General features: G+C 37.5%; 2 protein-coding genes across 4 annotated transcripts in view; both read left to right on the top strand.

Moving 5' to 3' along the window:
* The first annotated feature begins 224 nt into the window (after positions 1 to 224).
* LOC103706114 (MADS-box transcription factor 23-like) lies at positions 225 to 1,214 on the top strand. Its single transcript, XM_008790120.5, has one exon. It carries the CDS (start codon positions 318 to 320, stop codon positions 1,068 to 1,070), a length of 753 nt encoding a protein of 250 aa, XP_008788342.3. The 5' UTR covers positions 225 to 317; the 3' UTR covers positions 1,071 to 1,214.
* A 1,610-nt stretch (positions 1,215 to 2,824) lies between these two features.
* SS3 (starch synthase 3) overlaps positions 2,825 to 15,971 on the top strand; it is a 54,321-nt gene continuing 41,174 nt past the window's right edge. Inside the window, exons 1-7 of one of the 3 annotated variants that reach the window (XM_039114453.2) lie at positions 2,825 to 3,285; positions 3,803 to 3,860; positions 3,944 to 5,203; positions 7,858 to 8,072; positions 8,222 to 8,492; positions 9,808 to 9,983; positions 11,058 to 11,165. In XM_039114453.2, the coding sequence (XP_038970381.2) occupies positions 3,196 to 3,285; positions 3,803 to 3,860; positions 3,944 to 5,203; positions 7,858 to 8,072; positions 8,222 to 8,492; positions 9,808 to 9,983; positions 11,058 to 11,165 (2,178 nt within the window). In that variant the 5' untranslated portion in view covers positions 2,825 to 3,195. The remainder of the gene's footprint in view (positions 3,286 to 3,802; positions 3,861 to 3,943; positions 5,204 to 7,857; positions 8,073 to 8,221; positions 8,493 to 9,807; positions 9,984 to 11,057; positions 11,166 to 15,971) is intronic. The other 2 variants (XR_015974854.1, XM_039114457.2) reach the window with 2 other exon arrangements.

The following is a 15,971-nucleotide window of genomic DNA, read 5'->3' as shown; positions in this document are numbered from 1 at the left end:
ATATGGTATACATTGCAGTAAATCAATTAACGATGTAAATTTAAGAAATCAATGGCTAACCTTATATGGTATACATTGCAGTAAATCAATTAACGATGTAAATTTAGGAAAGTCGACACAATTTAGTAAATCAATGACTACCGCACATGGAAAGGTCTAGCACAACCTGTCGTCCTATATAAGCAGCTCAATCTCTCCCTCTCCTCCGCCTCCCTTCTCCCTTCTCTTTTCTCCCTTCTCCCTTCTCCCTTCTCTTCCTTGCTCTCTTCTTCCTTTTGCTCCCCTTCTTTTCACCAGAACATACATATAAATATAATATGGTGAGGACGAGGAAGCCGAGCATGGGACGTCAGAAGATCGAGATCAAGAGAATCGAGAGCGAGGAGGCCCGCCAGGTGTGCTTCTCGAAGCGCCGCGCCGGGCTCTTCAAGAAGGCCAACGAGCTCTCCATCCTATGCGGCGCCGAGATAGGTGTCATTGTCTTCTCCCCCGCCGGCAGGCCTTTTTCTTTCGGCCACCCCTCCGTCGACTCCATCATCGACCGCTTCCTCTCCGGCAGCCCCTCCCCTCCGACTCTGCCGTCCGCTGACCACCGCATGCCGCTGGCGCAGGAGATGATGGTCGTCCGCGAGCTCAACCGCCAGTACACGGAGCTCGCGGCCTTGCTGGAGACCGAGAGGAGGAAGAAGGCGGCGCTCGAGGAGGCCGTGAGGATGAAGCAGGCGGGGGAGGCCGCCTTGTGGGGCGCGAACATCGAAGTGCTCGGCGTGGGGGAGCTCGAGAGGCTGCATCAGTCCTTGGAGAGGCTGTGGAGGGACGTGGCGAGGTGCGCCGACCAGCTCGTCATCGAGGCCGCGCATGCTCGGAGCTCCGGCATCGCAGCGGCGAGTAGTACTGCTCTTCCTCCTCCTCCCGCTACTGCCTTTGGTTATGGTCGTGGATTGGAGGAGGGGAGCATGGCGCTTCCTCCTCCCGCTACTGCCTTTGGTTATGGTCGTGGATTGGAGGAGGGGAGCATGGCGCTTCCTCCTCCCGCTACTGCCTTTGGTTATGGCCGTGGGCTCTTTTAGAGGAGCACGAGTCGTCTACGTCCAACTAATTAATGACAGAAACGGCCCTGGTAGCGGTCCTGCTTCTGTTGACTGGTCTTGCAGCCACTTGAGATTTGAGAAGAATAATGCAATGGTGTCGGGAACGATCTCATCAATTTTGTGTTTTAGTTACGGCGAAGATTCGTAAGACTTAATATTGATTGCATGCTCTTGTTGATCCATATCAAATTGTACCACGTTGTGGTAAAACAGTTCTAGGTAAAGAAGCAGCGAGATCATGGTTGCTAACAATTAATATTTACAGCTTCCGACCTAATACAAAAGGAAGGCCATTGGTAATTAAGGATCAATTGCATCTTATGGATTTACCAATTATGCTGTAAATATAATAAAAAAAGAAAAATGCCTAGAAATAAAAAGAAAGAGAAGGAAGTTTATTAGTCCAATTGGAAGCTATTTCGTAGTTAATATATTTTTTTTGTTTTTATTTTTTTGCCACAAAGACAACCGGGTATCGCATATCCTTCGTGCTTGAGTTCCTTAAGGATAGCAATATAATCTTACATTCCCAAATATCGAGTATTACAAGAACTAGAGTGCCAACAATATTTGGTCTCGAGTTGGATCCAAATCTCAGTTAGGTTTTTTTCTTTATTCTTCTTGTCAAGCCACCAAATGTGCGCTTTTTTAAAAAGAAAAATTAAACCTTAGGTAGAAGCATAGCCTAACCTGACTTAGGTCAAGCATACAAAACTTCTGCACAAGAAATTCAATTCAAGTTATAACAAAGAGAGATAGAGAAGTAAAAAATGTGCAACAATTTTAAGTAGAGATAGCAATTTATGACTCGACCCGTCAACCAGACCCACGAACGAGCTGCTTTAAGTAGTTTTGGGTTTGACATTAACAAATTTAGGTCATAAATGGGCCAATCCATCTAAACCTATTTATTAAATGCATTAGGTTCGGATTTAAACCTTTAACTCGTTTTGATCTATTTAATAATTGGATCAAGTTATGACCCAGCTCGTTTAACCTGCTTAACGTATTTGAAATCTGCTTAACCTGTTTAACCCGACCCGCTTAACCTATTTAACCTATTTAAATTCATTTAACCCGTTTAGCTAATTAAATAAATGAGCTTTGTTAGTTGGATCAGATTATCTATTTAATCAACAAGTCAGATTCAGATTTGAAATTTTGATATGTTTAATAAGTACATCAGATTTGGATTGATAAATTTTTGACTCAATCTGCTTAACCTATTCTACTTTATTACATTCTTCTAAGTTCCTTGATTTTCTCCGCTCTTCTTTTTTTCCCCTCCTTTTTTGAGAATTAACTCTTCATCTTATTGCTTTCCATTCTATATCTTCCTTATTTCAATTTAAAATCCCAAGTTTCAAGCACAGTAAAATCTAATTACAAACTTAATCTCAAGAACTTGTTTATAAATGCGAAACTCAGATAAATAGGAAAATATTTCATAGAAACTATAGCATATCATTGAAACTATTTTAATTTAATTCCAGGCACTTAGATTAATCATAATTTAGATTACTCATATTAACTTTTTTTTTTGAATGTTGACGTGAATAACTAAATTGACTACAAATTCAAAATTCAAACTTTAAGCCAATACAATAATTCAAATTGCTTACATTTTAATAGAATTATGCTTATTTTTATAGAAATTCTTATTTTGTTCTGACGTTATATGGGCCACACTTCAGGCACAACGATCAAAAAAAACAAAAAAAAAAGCCCTGCTCACGGCTAGTAATTTTGGACGGATGCTTTCCATTGGACTGAAATGTGCGGGCCTGAATTTGCCGGAACTTTCTAGTTTATTTATGAATCTGAAAAATCGGAGATGATTCGAATTTGGTAAACAAGAAAGAGAATCTCCCCATCTTTTTTAGATCTCATTATTGCCCTTTCGATCTTCAATTATTCTTAATTTGTGTAAACAAAATTCTGTCTGGGGGCTCTCCGGATCTCCTCCGAACTGCAAGCTCACCACCCTCGCCCGCCTCTGATCTTATCCGTTTCCTCCCGATCTTTTCTGCGAAACTGAATCTTCGCATCTCCTCCTCTTTAGTAGAGCAGAGCTCTCTCTTCGAAGATCCATCAAGTGGCAGCGATGGAGATGGCCTTGCAGCCACCGAAGCCTCTCTTTTGTCGGATGACGCTTTTTGGACGGACACGATTCGAAATCCGGCCGGCTACGGAAGTGAGTCTCTTTCTCTCGCGGATGCTCTCTCTCTCTTCTTTTTTTCCTCAACTTTTTGGCTTGCAGCTTCGCTCGTGGCTTTCCGATGGGCGAGCTTGCAGCCTTTCGGGACTTTTGAGTGTGTTTTAACTGCTACGAACTTTCTGAAACTTGTCTGCTTTGCAAACTTATGGCAAGCACTTGACTTTTTTTTTTTTTCCTTCTCCTGTTGCTGTTGTTGTTTTTGTTTTTGTGGATCCGTGTCATTTAGTAGAGAATTCGAATAGATTTTCTGAGTGTTCTGCGTTGCCTATAAGTCAGTCTAGGTTCTAACATTGGTTTTTTGCTTATTAAATCAGTCCAGAAGTGTAACGTTGTATCGAAAAATTCTGGAATCACATACTGGTAGAATGGATGAGTTGTCTTGGGTTTTTTGTGCTGTATAATTATACTGAGTGACTAGTATTGGAGGCTTTATTGACTGGAATTTTTGTTAATTGTCAACTTCCGTTTTCTTCTTTTTCCTATTTGCCTGCAGTCTTTGCTATGGTGCAAAGAATTCAAAAGAGTCATGGCTCCTATTGCAGCAAGCTCAGGTTAGTATGATGATGTGCTTTTTAATCTTAAAGATTTCATTCTCTATGTTTCATGTTCTATTTCTTTGAATTGCATTCTACAGAGTATTCAAGGAGGCGCCCAAGAAGAAGCTCGATTCCCCGGACGAAAGGTTCTCCTCCTAGAGGATTTGCACCTAGACCGCAAGTTGGAACAGGCATCCAGAAGAAAGATCAAAGTGATGTTGAGGCAAAAGAAGAATCTGAAAACACTAGCTCGAGTAAATATTCACTTTCAAGCAGTGAATTCAATGAAAGAAAGGTTGCTGGAGAAGAACAAACAACCGAACTTGATGCAGGAGGCATCCCGGGCAGTGCCGTGAAAAGGAGAGCGGACATACTTGAGGAAGTGGAGGAAGAGAGTTATGGGGAAGATGATAAAGATCAAAAAACCTGTACACGAATGCCTTCTGCAGCTGCTGATAATTATGAAACTGATGGGCAGAGAGCTGAGGATGAGGGAGATCGGGTAGGTTTAAGAAAACAGCATCTATCAGTTCTTTACAGTGAAAAAGAAAATAAAGAACAAGAGGTGACTGGCGTGACTGATGAAGTAGGGAGACAGATGCTAGAGCGTCTTGCTGAAGAGAACTTTTCAAGTGGGAACAAGGTATTTGTTGTTCCAGAAGTGGTGAAGTCTGATGAAGTTATTGAAATATTCTTTAATCGAAGCTTATCAGCTTTGATGAATGAACCGGATGTTTTGATTAAGGGTGCATTCAATGGTTGGAGGTGGAAATTTTTTACTGAAAAGATGCACAAAACTGATCTTCGAGGGGATTGGTGGTCTTGCCAACTATATGTACCTAAGGAGGCATATAAAATAGATTTTGTGTTTTTCAACAGTGCCAACATCTATGAGAATAACGATTCAAAAGATTTTGCTTTACTTGTGGAAGGTGAAATGGATGAATTAGCATTTGAAGATATCTTGCTGGAAGAGAAACGAAGGGAACTCGAAAAACTTGCTGCAGAAGAAGCTGAACGGGAAAGACAGGCTGAAGAGCAGTGCCGAAGGGAGGCAGAGAAGGCTGCAAATGAAGCAGACAAAGCACAGGCAAAGGTGGAGGTACAGAAAAAGCGGGAAGCTCTTCATCGGGTAATGAAATTGGCAAAGCCTGTTGACGACGTCTGGCACATAGAGCCTAGTGTATTCAAGGGCGGGGACATGGTGAGATTATATTATAATAGAAGCTCTCGCCCACTTGCTCATGCTACGGAAATCTGGATTCATGGTGGTCATAATAATTGGATTCATGGATTGTCTATAGCTGAAAGGCTTCTTCGATCTGATAGAAAGGATGGTGATTGGTGGTATGCAGAAGGCACGTATGAGTATAACTGTATAAGCTTATTTTTTTACTTGGTCTATGCTTCACATCTATGTTATACGTATAATTAGTGCATGATGTATATAGCATTTGACGGACACCTTCACATGCGGTTCCATACTTAACATTAATTGTGAAAGATGTCATCAACTCATGCTATGCTGTTGGAAGTGAGGATCAAGATGTCTATAACTTAGGAAAACTAGAACCTTTATCTGAGGAATTAGGCATGACTTCTGAAAATGACTTGGTCATAAAATCAAAGGCCTACTGCTTGCTAGTTTGTCATGCATATGAAATTTAATGTGAATATTGAAGGTTGAGATGAGGTTAAAGGAAAACAAATTCATAAGAGGTTTCCTTTGGCATCTCTTACTCAAAAAGTAATTTCATATGTGTACTTACAGTGTATAAACATATTTTAAACAAATAAGTATAATTTTGACTAATTTATGGAATTATTGTATTATAAATTATCATGGACTTTTATGCTTATTGATGCATGTATGATTGCCTGTAGTTTTTGCACAACTATGCGTTTACATTGACAACATAAGTTCTCAAAATTCTTAGTAAATTATAATAAGTGGAAGTACATCTATGTTCACTCATTAACAACTTATTTTAGGTGTTGTACACATAGTAAAATTGCTCCTAACATTGCCTCATTTACTATACTTACATCAGAGTATTGTGATGGGCTTGGACCATCATTATTAAGGGAACAACTAGGTTTTTCACATAGGGGGAGGGGAATCGACTCTTAATTAAGGGAAGTATGTGAATTGTAATTTTATGTGCTAAGATTTACATTAAAATACTAATGAACTAAGTAATTATTATCAATTGATGTATTGCAAATAAATTTCTCTAGTTACAAGGACAAACAAGAATAACTTATCATTCATGTGGAACTTCTAAGCATAAAAAAACTTCCATCTTTGTAACCTGATAAACTTGTGACAGATATGCGAATTGTAAATACTACACTAGTTTGGGCGTATCAGTGACTATTGGACTCGATGGCTTCCTCAACATTATAAAAAAAATGATATGCTAAATGTACTAAGATTTCTAGTTGAGCACACAAGTATTGCTCTTCTAAGTTGAGTTGGCTCGGGAAAGGAAATCTGGAAAGGAGGTCAACTAAGATTCTCTAGTTAGGTTCAGGCTAGATACTTTCTCAGGATATTGCTGAAATCCTGCGTCTTTCTCTTTGACATTCAGAGTGAAGAATTATCCCAGATCTACATTAAGGTATTGACGGCGATTCTCAAATATCATAGAATAGAATGTGATATGATGAGATAGAATGCAATAGAAATGAAGATAGACCCAATTGTACCATGTAATCCTTTAAAAAGTGGTTGTGAGTGAGTTATTTCAGCTCCACAGGTTCTTTCCCTTGAATAAAAAATCAAAAAATTAATAAAGTATAGCACTAAATTCAGTTATTTGTAGCGAACAAGTATTTAGTTCATCGTAATAAAAAAAAAAACCTTCATTACCTAAGATAAAGAATTTTCACCCACCCATGCTACGAGTCTGTGGACGAGCGCAATATGAGATCCCTCTTCGATGGACCAACCCATCGGCAACCAAACATTATATGAATTTTCATATTTCTGCATGGTCACTATGTTATCATTTCATGCTTCTATATGGTCATAATATACATCCTAGAAGCTGTAACAAAGAAAGTAAACTATTTCTTTGAGATAACAAATAAATAACTATGCGCATAAACAATCTATCAGATTTCAAGATGGCATCTATACTGAAGAAGAAAAGGGGGGAAAAGAAAACTCATGGAGAGGACCTTACCTCACACTTGTAAGTCGACCCCCCCTATTTTTTCATTGATGATTCCAAACAAAAAAATCATGGAGAAAGATATATGTCTACCCTGCCATCACATCTCTTTCTTTCAGCCATGAATAAGAGGTAGCATAACTTGTGAGCTCTTCTTTCTCTAAAATTTACGCATCTAATATTATGTCTTATTTACTATGAGATCATGGAGTATTGGTGGCAACAATAGGAGATAACACCTTCATATCATGTAATAAGGCTTTGAGAAGTTTGCCAGCCTTCTAGTTGGGTCCATGTTAAACTATATTAATGGGCTTAAAGGGAAGTGGCTCATGGAAACTTTGGGGGGTCATGCCCTATGTCCCCCTTCCCTGCTTCCAACCTTTATTTCCATCAATTTAGGTACCACAAGACCTATGAGTAATGCATGCATGTGATTTATTATCAGGCTAGTAGCCTATATTTATATATTGTAGCTCAAAGTTTGTGCATTTTAACCAATGAATGCCTGAAAGTGGGATGGCAAGGCACATGCTTCTTTATGCTAGATTGTTTACCCTTGTAATATCTTGGGAAGGTATAACTTAATCAACTGTTGCGATCTGTCTACAATCATTTCTGTGTATCTATTTAATTAACATTATTTTACAGTATTTGAAGTCAAAACTTAATATACTCCACTTTTAGTGCTATTAGGTCAATAGTTTGAAAGCAAATAGTTTGTCACTCCACATCTCTCCACATGCTTGGTATAAAACCTTCTTTTCATTTTGCTTCTTGACTAATCCTAATATTATCTTATATGTAGTAATTTCTAATTTATTCCTCTTATGCAGTTGCTGTACCCGACCATGCACTTGTTCTTGATTGGGTTTTTGCCAATGGACCACCACAAAAGGCAAACATCTATGATAACAACAATTCCCAAGATTTTCATGCTACAGTCCCAAATTGCATGCTTGAAGATCTGTTCTGGGTTGAAGAAGAACATAGAATCTACAGAAAGCTTCAGGAAGAAAGAAAATTAAAAGAGGAGGCTGTTCGGAAAAAGGTCAATCTTAACCATGGTTATAGTATGATCATATTTCTTCTGAAAGGATATTACCCTATTATTTCTTCCATTTCCTTATTTAATATGATAAATTGTAAATATAACTGAAGAAAATTTTTTGAGTAATATTGTTATTTTGGTTCTCATAGGCTGAGAAAACTGCACGCCTGAAAGCTGAAACAAAGGAAAGAACAATGAAAATGTTTTTGCTGTCCCAAAAACATATAGTTTATACTGAGCCACTTGATGTAAGAGCTGGAAGCATGGTCACAGTCTTTTATAATCCCTCCAACACTGTTTTAAGTGGGAAGCCTGAAGTTTGGTTTAGATGCTCATTTAACCGTTGGACTCACCATAATGGCCCCTTACCTCCACAGAAAATGGTGCATGCGCATAATGGTTCACATGTCAAAGTGACTGGTGAGAATGGCATCTAGTTACAAACGCTTTTTCTATCACTTATTCATTTATGCTATATTTCTATATTTGTCATATTTCTAGATTCCTTATATCTATGTCCCTTATGACTGCCATTTTCCATGCAACATTGGTTGTGGTCTTGTAATTAATATAGTTAGTACTAGAGGATAACGTCAAGTTCAATAATATTTTATAATTTTGTATCTCTTGGGGCAAAGTCAACATTTAGCCTTGTATCCCTTAGGAGAAAAGGCCAGTTAACTGAAGATCCATTTGTATGTTTTCTTTTCTTTTTTCTTTTTTTTTTCTTGGGATAGGACAGTTTATATTTGTACCTGCTATTATACTGCGGACTTCTTGGCTTGGGTATCTAACTCTGCATGTCTTCTCTTGGCATGTGTATAATGATACTTCTATCTTTAACAACTACACCACTCTTAGGACCAATTAATGTGAAATAGATAGAGTTCCTTCTTTCTAAGACTAATGTCCATAAGTTACCCACTATTAAAAAATTCAAATTTTAAACTATCAAATTTTGGATTATTACAAGGAAAAAATAGGAAGCTTGGTATTACCAAACTTAACTGACAAACTTTTCTCCAAGCATACAAGTTTAGTTGCGTGAAAGGCAATTCCAATTGCTCATTCTGTATTTATGTTAACAGTTCAGCCTATATCAAGGATTGAATTCAATAATTTATCATGGAAGCACATGATTTTACAGGTTCATCCTTTAATAAGATTATCGCCCATTCCTCCTACATTTTCTGTATTGACTCTGATTCCTCCTTCGACAAGACTATTGATCTTCACTAAAACCAATTGATTTTGAAGCCCTTCATGACATGGAGCAAAAACGTCTATTCTATTTGAAGTAACTTTGGAAAATCCAAACATAGAGCCCTTAGTCTGTGATTTGTGCAAGCAGTTTCATAACTTGCAAAAATTTTGCATATCTTCATTTTTCTTTCTTTGTTTTTATTTTTCATTAATTGTTTGAGAACAAGATATTGATTAAACACTCAGCGGAGTTGCTGGAATATGTTAAAAACAAAACTACAATTCTAACGTGCTTGTCTCGTATAATATACTGATATAGTTTTGAATTATTTTTGTAATTAGGTTATAATGAAGTATATATTTTGACTAAATTTTCCCTTTTACATGTGTATTTGCCTGTAGACTATGAAAAAAAAATTACTACATATATACATATGTACTTACATGCATACATACATATGCGTGTGTGCATATCTCCATTTCCAATATCTTATGTTAAAGGAATGACATGACATTTTTTCTGCTGTTGCAGTTAAGGTTCCTCTTGATGCATACATGATGGACTTTGTTTTCTCAGAGAGGGAAGATGGTGGAATTTATGACAACAAAAATGGAATGGACTACCATATTCCTGTTTCTGGAGGAATCTTGAAGGAGCCTGCAACACACATTGTACATATTGCTGTTGAAATGGCACCTATTGCAAAGGTATGTTTTATTGCTTATCTTCTTTCTAGAACAGCATCAGCCAACCTGGTGTGCTTTTTGCCTCTCCAGTTGTACACTGGTGTTCTCTCAATTTGCAGACAGTATCGAGAGAACTTGATTTGCTGATATTTGCTGGTGAGTGTGAATAAAAATATGGGGAATTAACCTACAACACCCTGGATGAAATTCATGAATGGGTTTTTGAAAGCTAAATAAAGTTAGGAAGATGACCCTCAAGATAGTGATTGGCGGAAAAACAAAAAGCTATTTTTAGTAAATGGCAAAGTTCACTAGTCTGTGATAATATAATTGCATGATGATGATGAGAACATGATGTTTGGTCTACTTTTGCCTCAGTTTCCATGTCCATCCAATTTCATTGTATCAAATATTACTTCCTGCTCCACAAGCATGCTGGGAGGAAAGAGATCAGGGTCAGCTAAAATAAGCTGAGTTCTGAAGTCACCATTAATAAATTCTATTCTTCATATGATGTGGCATGGGCCATCCATGGCTGCCAAGTGGCAATAAGAGCATGAAGTTGGTCATCTTGGCACCTGGAATAAATTTCTTATGCCTCTATGCCATTCTGTTGGGTAAAGCTTTAAGCTGAGTTTCTCAGTATGCTTCTCTATCTAATCTTCCTTCTAAGGTTTAGTATGACAGACATAGCTGCAGAGGTAGGGACTTTCCTAGGTGGAAAGGGAACAATATCCTTAGAACCTTTATCTATCCTTATTTTTAGCTGCATCGAAGTTCTGTTATCATCATCATCTGAGTTGCATGCCTTGTGAATTTTTAGAATCTCAGAACCATACTGTTAGAATTTTAAAGAATTTTCTCTCAGTTTCTACTTGATCTGCTTAATTTTAATTGTTTGATGCATTACAGGGAACTATCACATTATTACTTTCACTAAATTGATTTTGTAACCCAAAAAATATTTTCTGTTGGAAACTTAAAAATATACTGTTTAATTAGTTATCTGTGATAGATGTAAGCCAGGCATATCACTTTACTTTGATGAGTAACTGATCCTTTTATTGTTTGCCTTGCCATTTCTAACTTTTGCAGGTGGGAGGTCTTGGCGATGTCGTTACAAGTCTTTCTCGTGCTGTTCAAGATTTAGGCCATAATGTTGATATTATTCTTCCAAAGTATGACTGCATGAATCTAAGCAATGTAAGACTCTTTCACACTACTCTTTAATCTGGCCTATTTTTTTCACAGTTTTTTTTTAATCACATAATGCTTGTTCATGAGGTTCAAACCACTGCCCAGAAGTACTTACATTTATGATATGCTGGGCTTTTTAAGCCTGTGCTTCTGTTCATTGTGTTGGTTGAAACTGAACTGAGCACATGCCTCTATTCTGCCACTTGTTATTACAAGGGTATCTTGTGGCGTTCAAGATTTTGCCCGTAATACCAATATCATATTTCTTTGCATGAATTAAGTTTCACAGCTATTTCTTTAATAACTCTATCTGGGCACATGTAACCCTCAGTACACAAACAGTTCTTACATTGTATTAATTTGTAGTAGTTATGTTTGTAAATGATATTATACATTATGTCTTTTTTGCATGTAGCAAATATGACTTTGGGAACAAAAAAAAGAAAAAAAGAGATGAATGTAGGCTCTTGTTTCCTTCCACTTTTTCTGTTCCTTTGGAATATTACTTTGATCTAATAATGACAACGATGTTAAATGAGTTTATTGTAAACCTTGCAAACTGCATTATGTTTTCTGGATGCTAGTTAGCTAACTGTTTATGTTTTCTGACAATGTGCTAACTGTGACCTTATCTTGTATAATTTTGTCGTCTGTGGTGTTCGCTTTTTGACATTTCTCTCAACTCAAGGCTAGCACCTCTGAAATAAAAAGGATGTTTAAGTGCCTATGATTAAACTGCTAATGCTAAGAATTCACAAGTAGGACCTGAGAATATAGATCTAGTAAGATCCTAGGATTCATAACAAACAGTAAGCTTTCTGTCCAGAAAGTTTGTGGGTAAACTAGCACCAGGGATTAAAGTATAAAGCAAAAGATGGTTAGGTAGAATATTTGATGTTTCTAGGGATTAGCTAATATGATTAATGGGTTAGGGTTTGGTTTGTGTCATTAAGAAAGGATCTTTTATATTTTTAAGTAGATTGATGCATAGTTTTTTCAGAAATTTGAAGAGAGAAAAAGGTATGGAGTGGAAACAGGGGTTACGGTCTGTTCTTTTGAGTTTTGACTACTTTACTAGAATCTCTATAAGAGGATCGGAATCTGCTTATCATCAGATTTGCAGCGATGAAGATGGAGGACATAGAATAATGATGAAAAAAAAGGAGACAGTAGGAAAAGAAGAAAGATTGGTTGATCCGGGCATCTCTCTATGTCCTTCGAGGATCTATTAAGTACTAGCATATGTGAAATTCATGCGACTCCCAAAGAAAGCTATGTATAGTAATTTGGCTCTATCATGTCTGGCCCTTGTACTTCTTCCAGTTTCTTTGTGTAATTGACAGAGAAGAGATATGAAATGAAGCTGTTCCTCATGGGAGTAGTTGCTCTTGTCACATGTATCTCAAAATAAGAAATGAAGAAGTCCGGTATAATCCCAAAACTCTGCTGATGTCATGGAAAATGATAAACAAATTGTCTTTTACTAAAAACATTTTCAAAGCAAAGACCTGGATTCATGTTGCATTGTAGTTTTGCAGCTGGCTGCAGTAGTTCACTTCTACCGTGCAGAACTCGCCCTTAAGTTTGAGAATGCACACCTTGTCTTCTTGACAAATCGAAGCTTCTGTGAGGATGACTGGGAGACTAGGCAATGGCTTCATTTGTATCAGCTTATTTCGCCCATCTCTTTTCTGCTATGGTTTGTTTGCCCATTAGTTGTACCATATTCTTGGGGGCTTGATCAACTTCTGAGCTTTCCTTTTGTCATTCTGATCTCATTTTGCATGTCTTCTTGCTAGATTTTGATAGTCATGTCGAGTTGGCAGACTTGATGCAAAGTTGAAATGCATTGACAATGTGGTTTGATCAGAATCCATGATTTGACATCTTATGGCTGTGACGGGTGGGGGCAATGCTATTAGGACATATCTGTTGATTTTGTGCAGAATGTTAATGAAAGTTTTTGGTAGAATATAATGTTGATAAGATTCTGAAATACCCTTGTTGTCCATGAGTTGCCAATAATCAATAGTGGATGGTGAGGTGCTGTCTTTTTGTGATTGAAGCTGGTAAGGCACTGATCTTTATCAAGTAGTTATTTGAACTCGTTGCTTGTTGATTTATAGCTTATGTGTTAATTAAAGATGTGAGCTCAAATCATATTTTGACAAGAGACATGGAGAACATCTGAATTATGATTGCCTTATGGTTAGTTAAGGGAATCAAACTTGCAATGGTCTAGCATCTTTTGTTTCCATGTTCATTCCATGGTATCTCAAGAGCTTGATCATGAAAGAAGTTTGGCTTTGTATCATGGATTCCCGTACAACCCTATACTGATCGTGTGGGATGTACTATATTGTACCGGATGGGAACCGGTATGAAACTCAAATTCGGATCGGTACAGGCCTCGTACTATTTTGTACCATCCTATATTGAGGTGTACCAAGATAAAAAGTGAGAAAAATGGTTGGAGGGCCGTTTTGGTACAGATGCATACCGTACCATATCGACTCATACCGTACCTAACCGGAAAGGTACCGTTATGATACCCAGTATCGAAATGGCGGACCTTGCTTTGTATATATGAAATTATAAATTTGATCATCACATAAAAAAGCACGAGTGATATCAAACAAAACATCTTGTGTTACTTGGACACTTCGTCTAGCTTAAGGTTTCAATGTTCGACTTGTATCTTGATTGATATGCGTTAGACTCTTACATAGTTAGATACTTATAAAATTCTTTATTTGCGGCTTTTAGAGATCGTTAAAGAGTTTTATGAGTTTGACCCACCATACTAGAAGTGTACTTTAGTTTTTTTAGATGCCCAAGGGTGCCAAATTAAATTAAATGTATAAAATGTCATTAGATACTTATAAAATTCTTTATTTGCGGCTTTTAGAGATCGTTAAAGAGTTTTATGAGTTTGACCCACAATACTAGAAGTGTACTTTAGTTTTTTTCAGATGCCTAAGGGTGCAAAAAATTAAATTAAATGTATAAAATGTCGCAATGTTTGACCCTTCGTATCTCTCTTTTCACTCATTCCTTTATTTTCCTCTATTTCACACTCTCAACACCAAGGTTCATTGTATTGGTGCTGGTTGTTGTACTGATACCTTATCGGTATGGTATGGTACATTTGTTATAATGCAATATGCACATATCGACGCAGTAGTTACTCATGCTCAACTATGAAATTGCCTAGAATCAGGCAGTATGGGCCTGTATAACTTGGATTCGGTTGGTATAGGTCGGTTTTGCTTGGTTCGGACTGGTTTCGCTTATATATTGAATTGAATCTTGGTACTATATCGGTACCTTACTGGTAAGTGTGCTTGGTACAGGGCCATACAGGCCAGTCCAGCAAGCCTTGCTCAACACTAATATCCTTTGTGTGCTTGCTGATTTACTACATTAAATTTCGGCATATAAACTTTTTAAGTTACATTTACAACTCCACACCAAAACCCTTCTAATGCTATTATACATTCATATTAGGATTTTTAATACCACTGCAGACTCTGACCCACAGGGCAAGGTCAGCTGAACTCTTGATTGCCCATACTCCTTAATTCTAGCAATTTTTTTTTTACTTTAAAACAAGGTTCGCCAACTCGGTACCGGACCCCGTACCGGTGCCACATTAGCATGGTATCGGTACAGTATGATATATAATTTTTTTTGACGTACCGAGTGTCGGTACGCCACCGGTACCAATATCGATATGGTACGGTACGCTGGGTGCCGTCCGATTTGGTACGGTACGACATACTATGCTTTGGAATAAGACAAATAACAATAAGGTTATGCCCAAACCTTGCTTTTCCTCTTTGAGGCCCAACTCTATATATGCAGGTCATTACAATTTGTTTTCCATCATTTTGTCATCAAGTGAACACTTGATGTAGGACCTAGATTGATTTAAGAAGAGAAATGAGTTTTCAACGAGGTTTGGAGTCCTGGTCATGGTGTTGGTATTTTTGGAGGATTGGGTTGCTATGTTACTGGTATAGTATTGTATTGACAATTTGGATATGCTAATGTCATAATATGCACAGAGGCACTATTTTTTTTGTAATTTCTCTTTTTTTCTTTCTTTTGATGCTTTTTATGGTTCCTTTGGGTTTATTTTTGTTTTGGTCATAAATTAGGTTTAGGTGATTTTTTTCTTTTTTTGATTTTTTAAATATCAAATATTGTTTTTCCCGTTGTTTTCCCTCTCTTTCTTCCTTTCCTTTTCTCCTCTTCTGTTTCAAATGCCAACAACTAAAGAAGGGGACTAGAAGCCTATTTTGTGGATCTCCATTTGTATTAGTCTATACTCGATGGTTCAGTCCATGTCATGCTTGGTATTGATTGGTAGAAACCAAGACCAACCGGGACATCTTGGTAGGAGGGAATTAAGGTCCTCGGTGCATCTCAGGACCCGGTTAGTGACCAGTCCGATCTATTGACTAGAATTAAACCCTTGGTTTTGAATAATGGCCTCTAAATCTCAGACTCTTTCTACATAGGTAGGTAATGACTGATGATTTCTCTTTCCAAAGAGACTATAAGTCTCTATAGTATAAAGCTTGGATATTTTATTTTATGGGGTGACTCTAGGTTCAATATTTTGCTAATGCTACGTGGTTGTCCTTGCCTGAATAAAACCTAAAATCTCAGGTTCTCAGCTTCAGGTTCAAAGTGGAGCTCCTTGGCTATCTGGGAGGTTCTGGTCCTATAAACAAACCTATAACCTTATCATGTTAAATTATGCTACAGGGCTTGTTCATATGCAAAAACCTGATAATCCGAAAGATA

This window comes from Phoenix dactylifera, chromosome 2 (genome assembly GCF_051530095.1).
Source record: "Phoenix dactylifera cultivar Ajwa chromosome 2, Ajwa_hap1_PhDact_Kaust_v1.1, whole genome shotgun sequence".
NCBI lineage: Eukaryota > Viridiplantae > Streptophyta > Magnoliopsida > Arecales > Arecaceae > Phoenix > Phoenix dactylifera.
Note: the sequence above shows the minus strand (reverse complement) of the source record. Positions and strands in the feature narration are given on the sequence as shown.

Excerpts from the sequence above, each read along its gene's own strand:
- LOC103706114 (XM_008790120.5), top strand. The coding sequence starts at position 318 with ATGGTGAGGACGAGGAAGCCGAGCATGGGACGTCAGAAGATCGAGATC.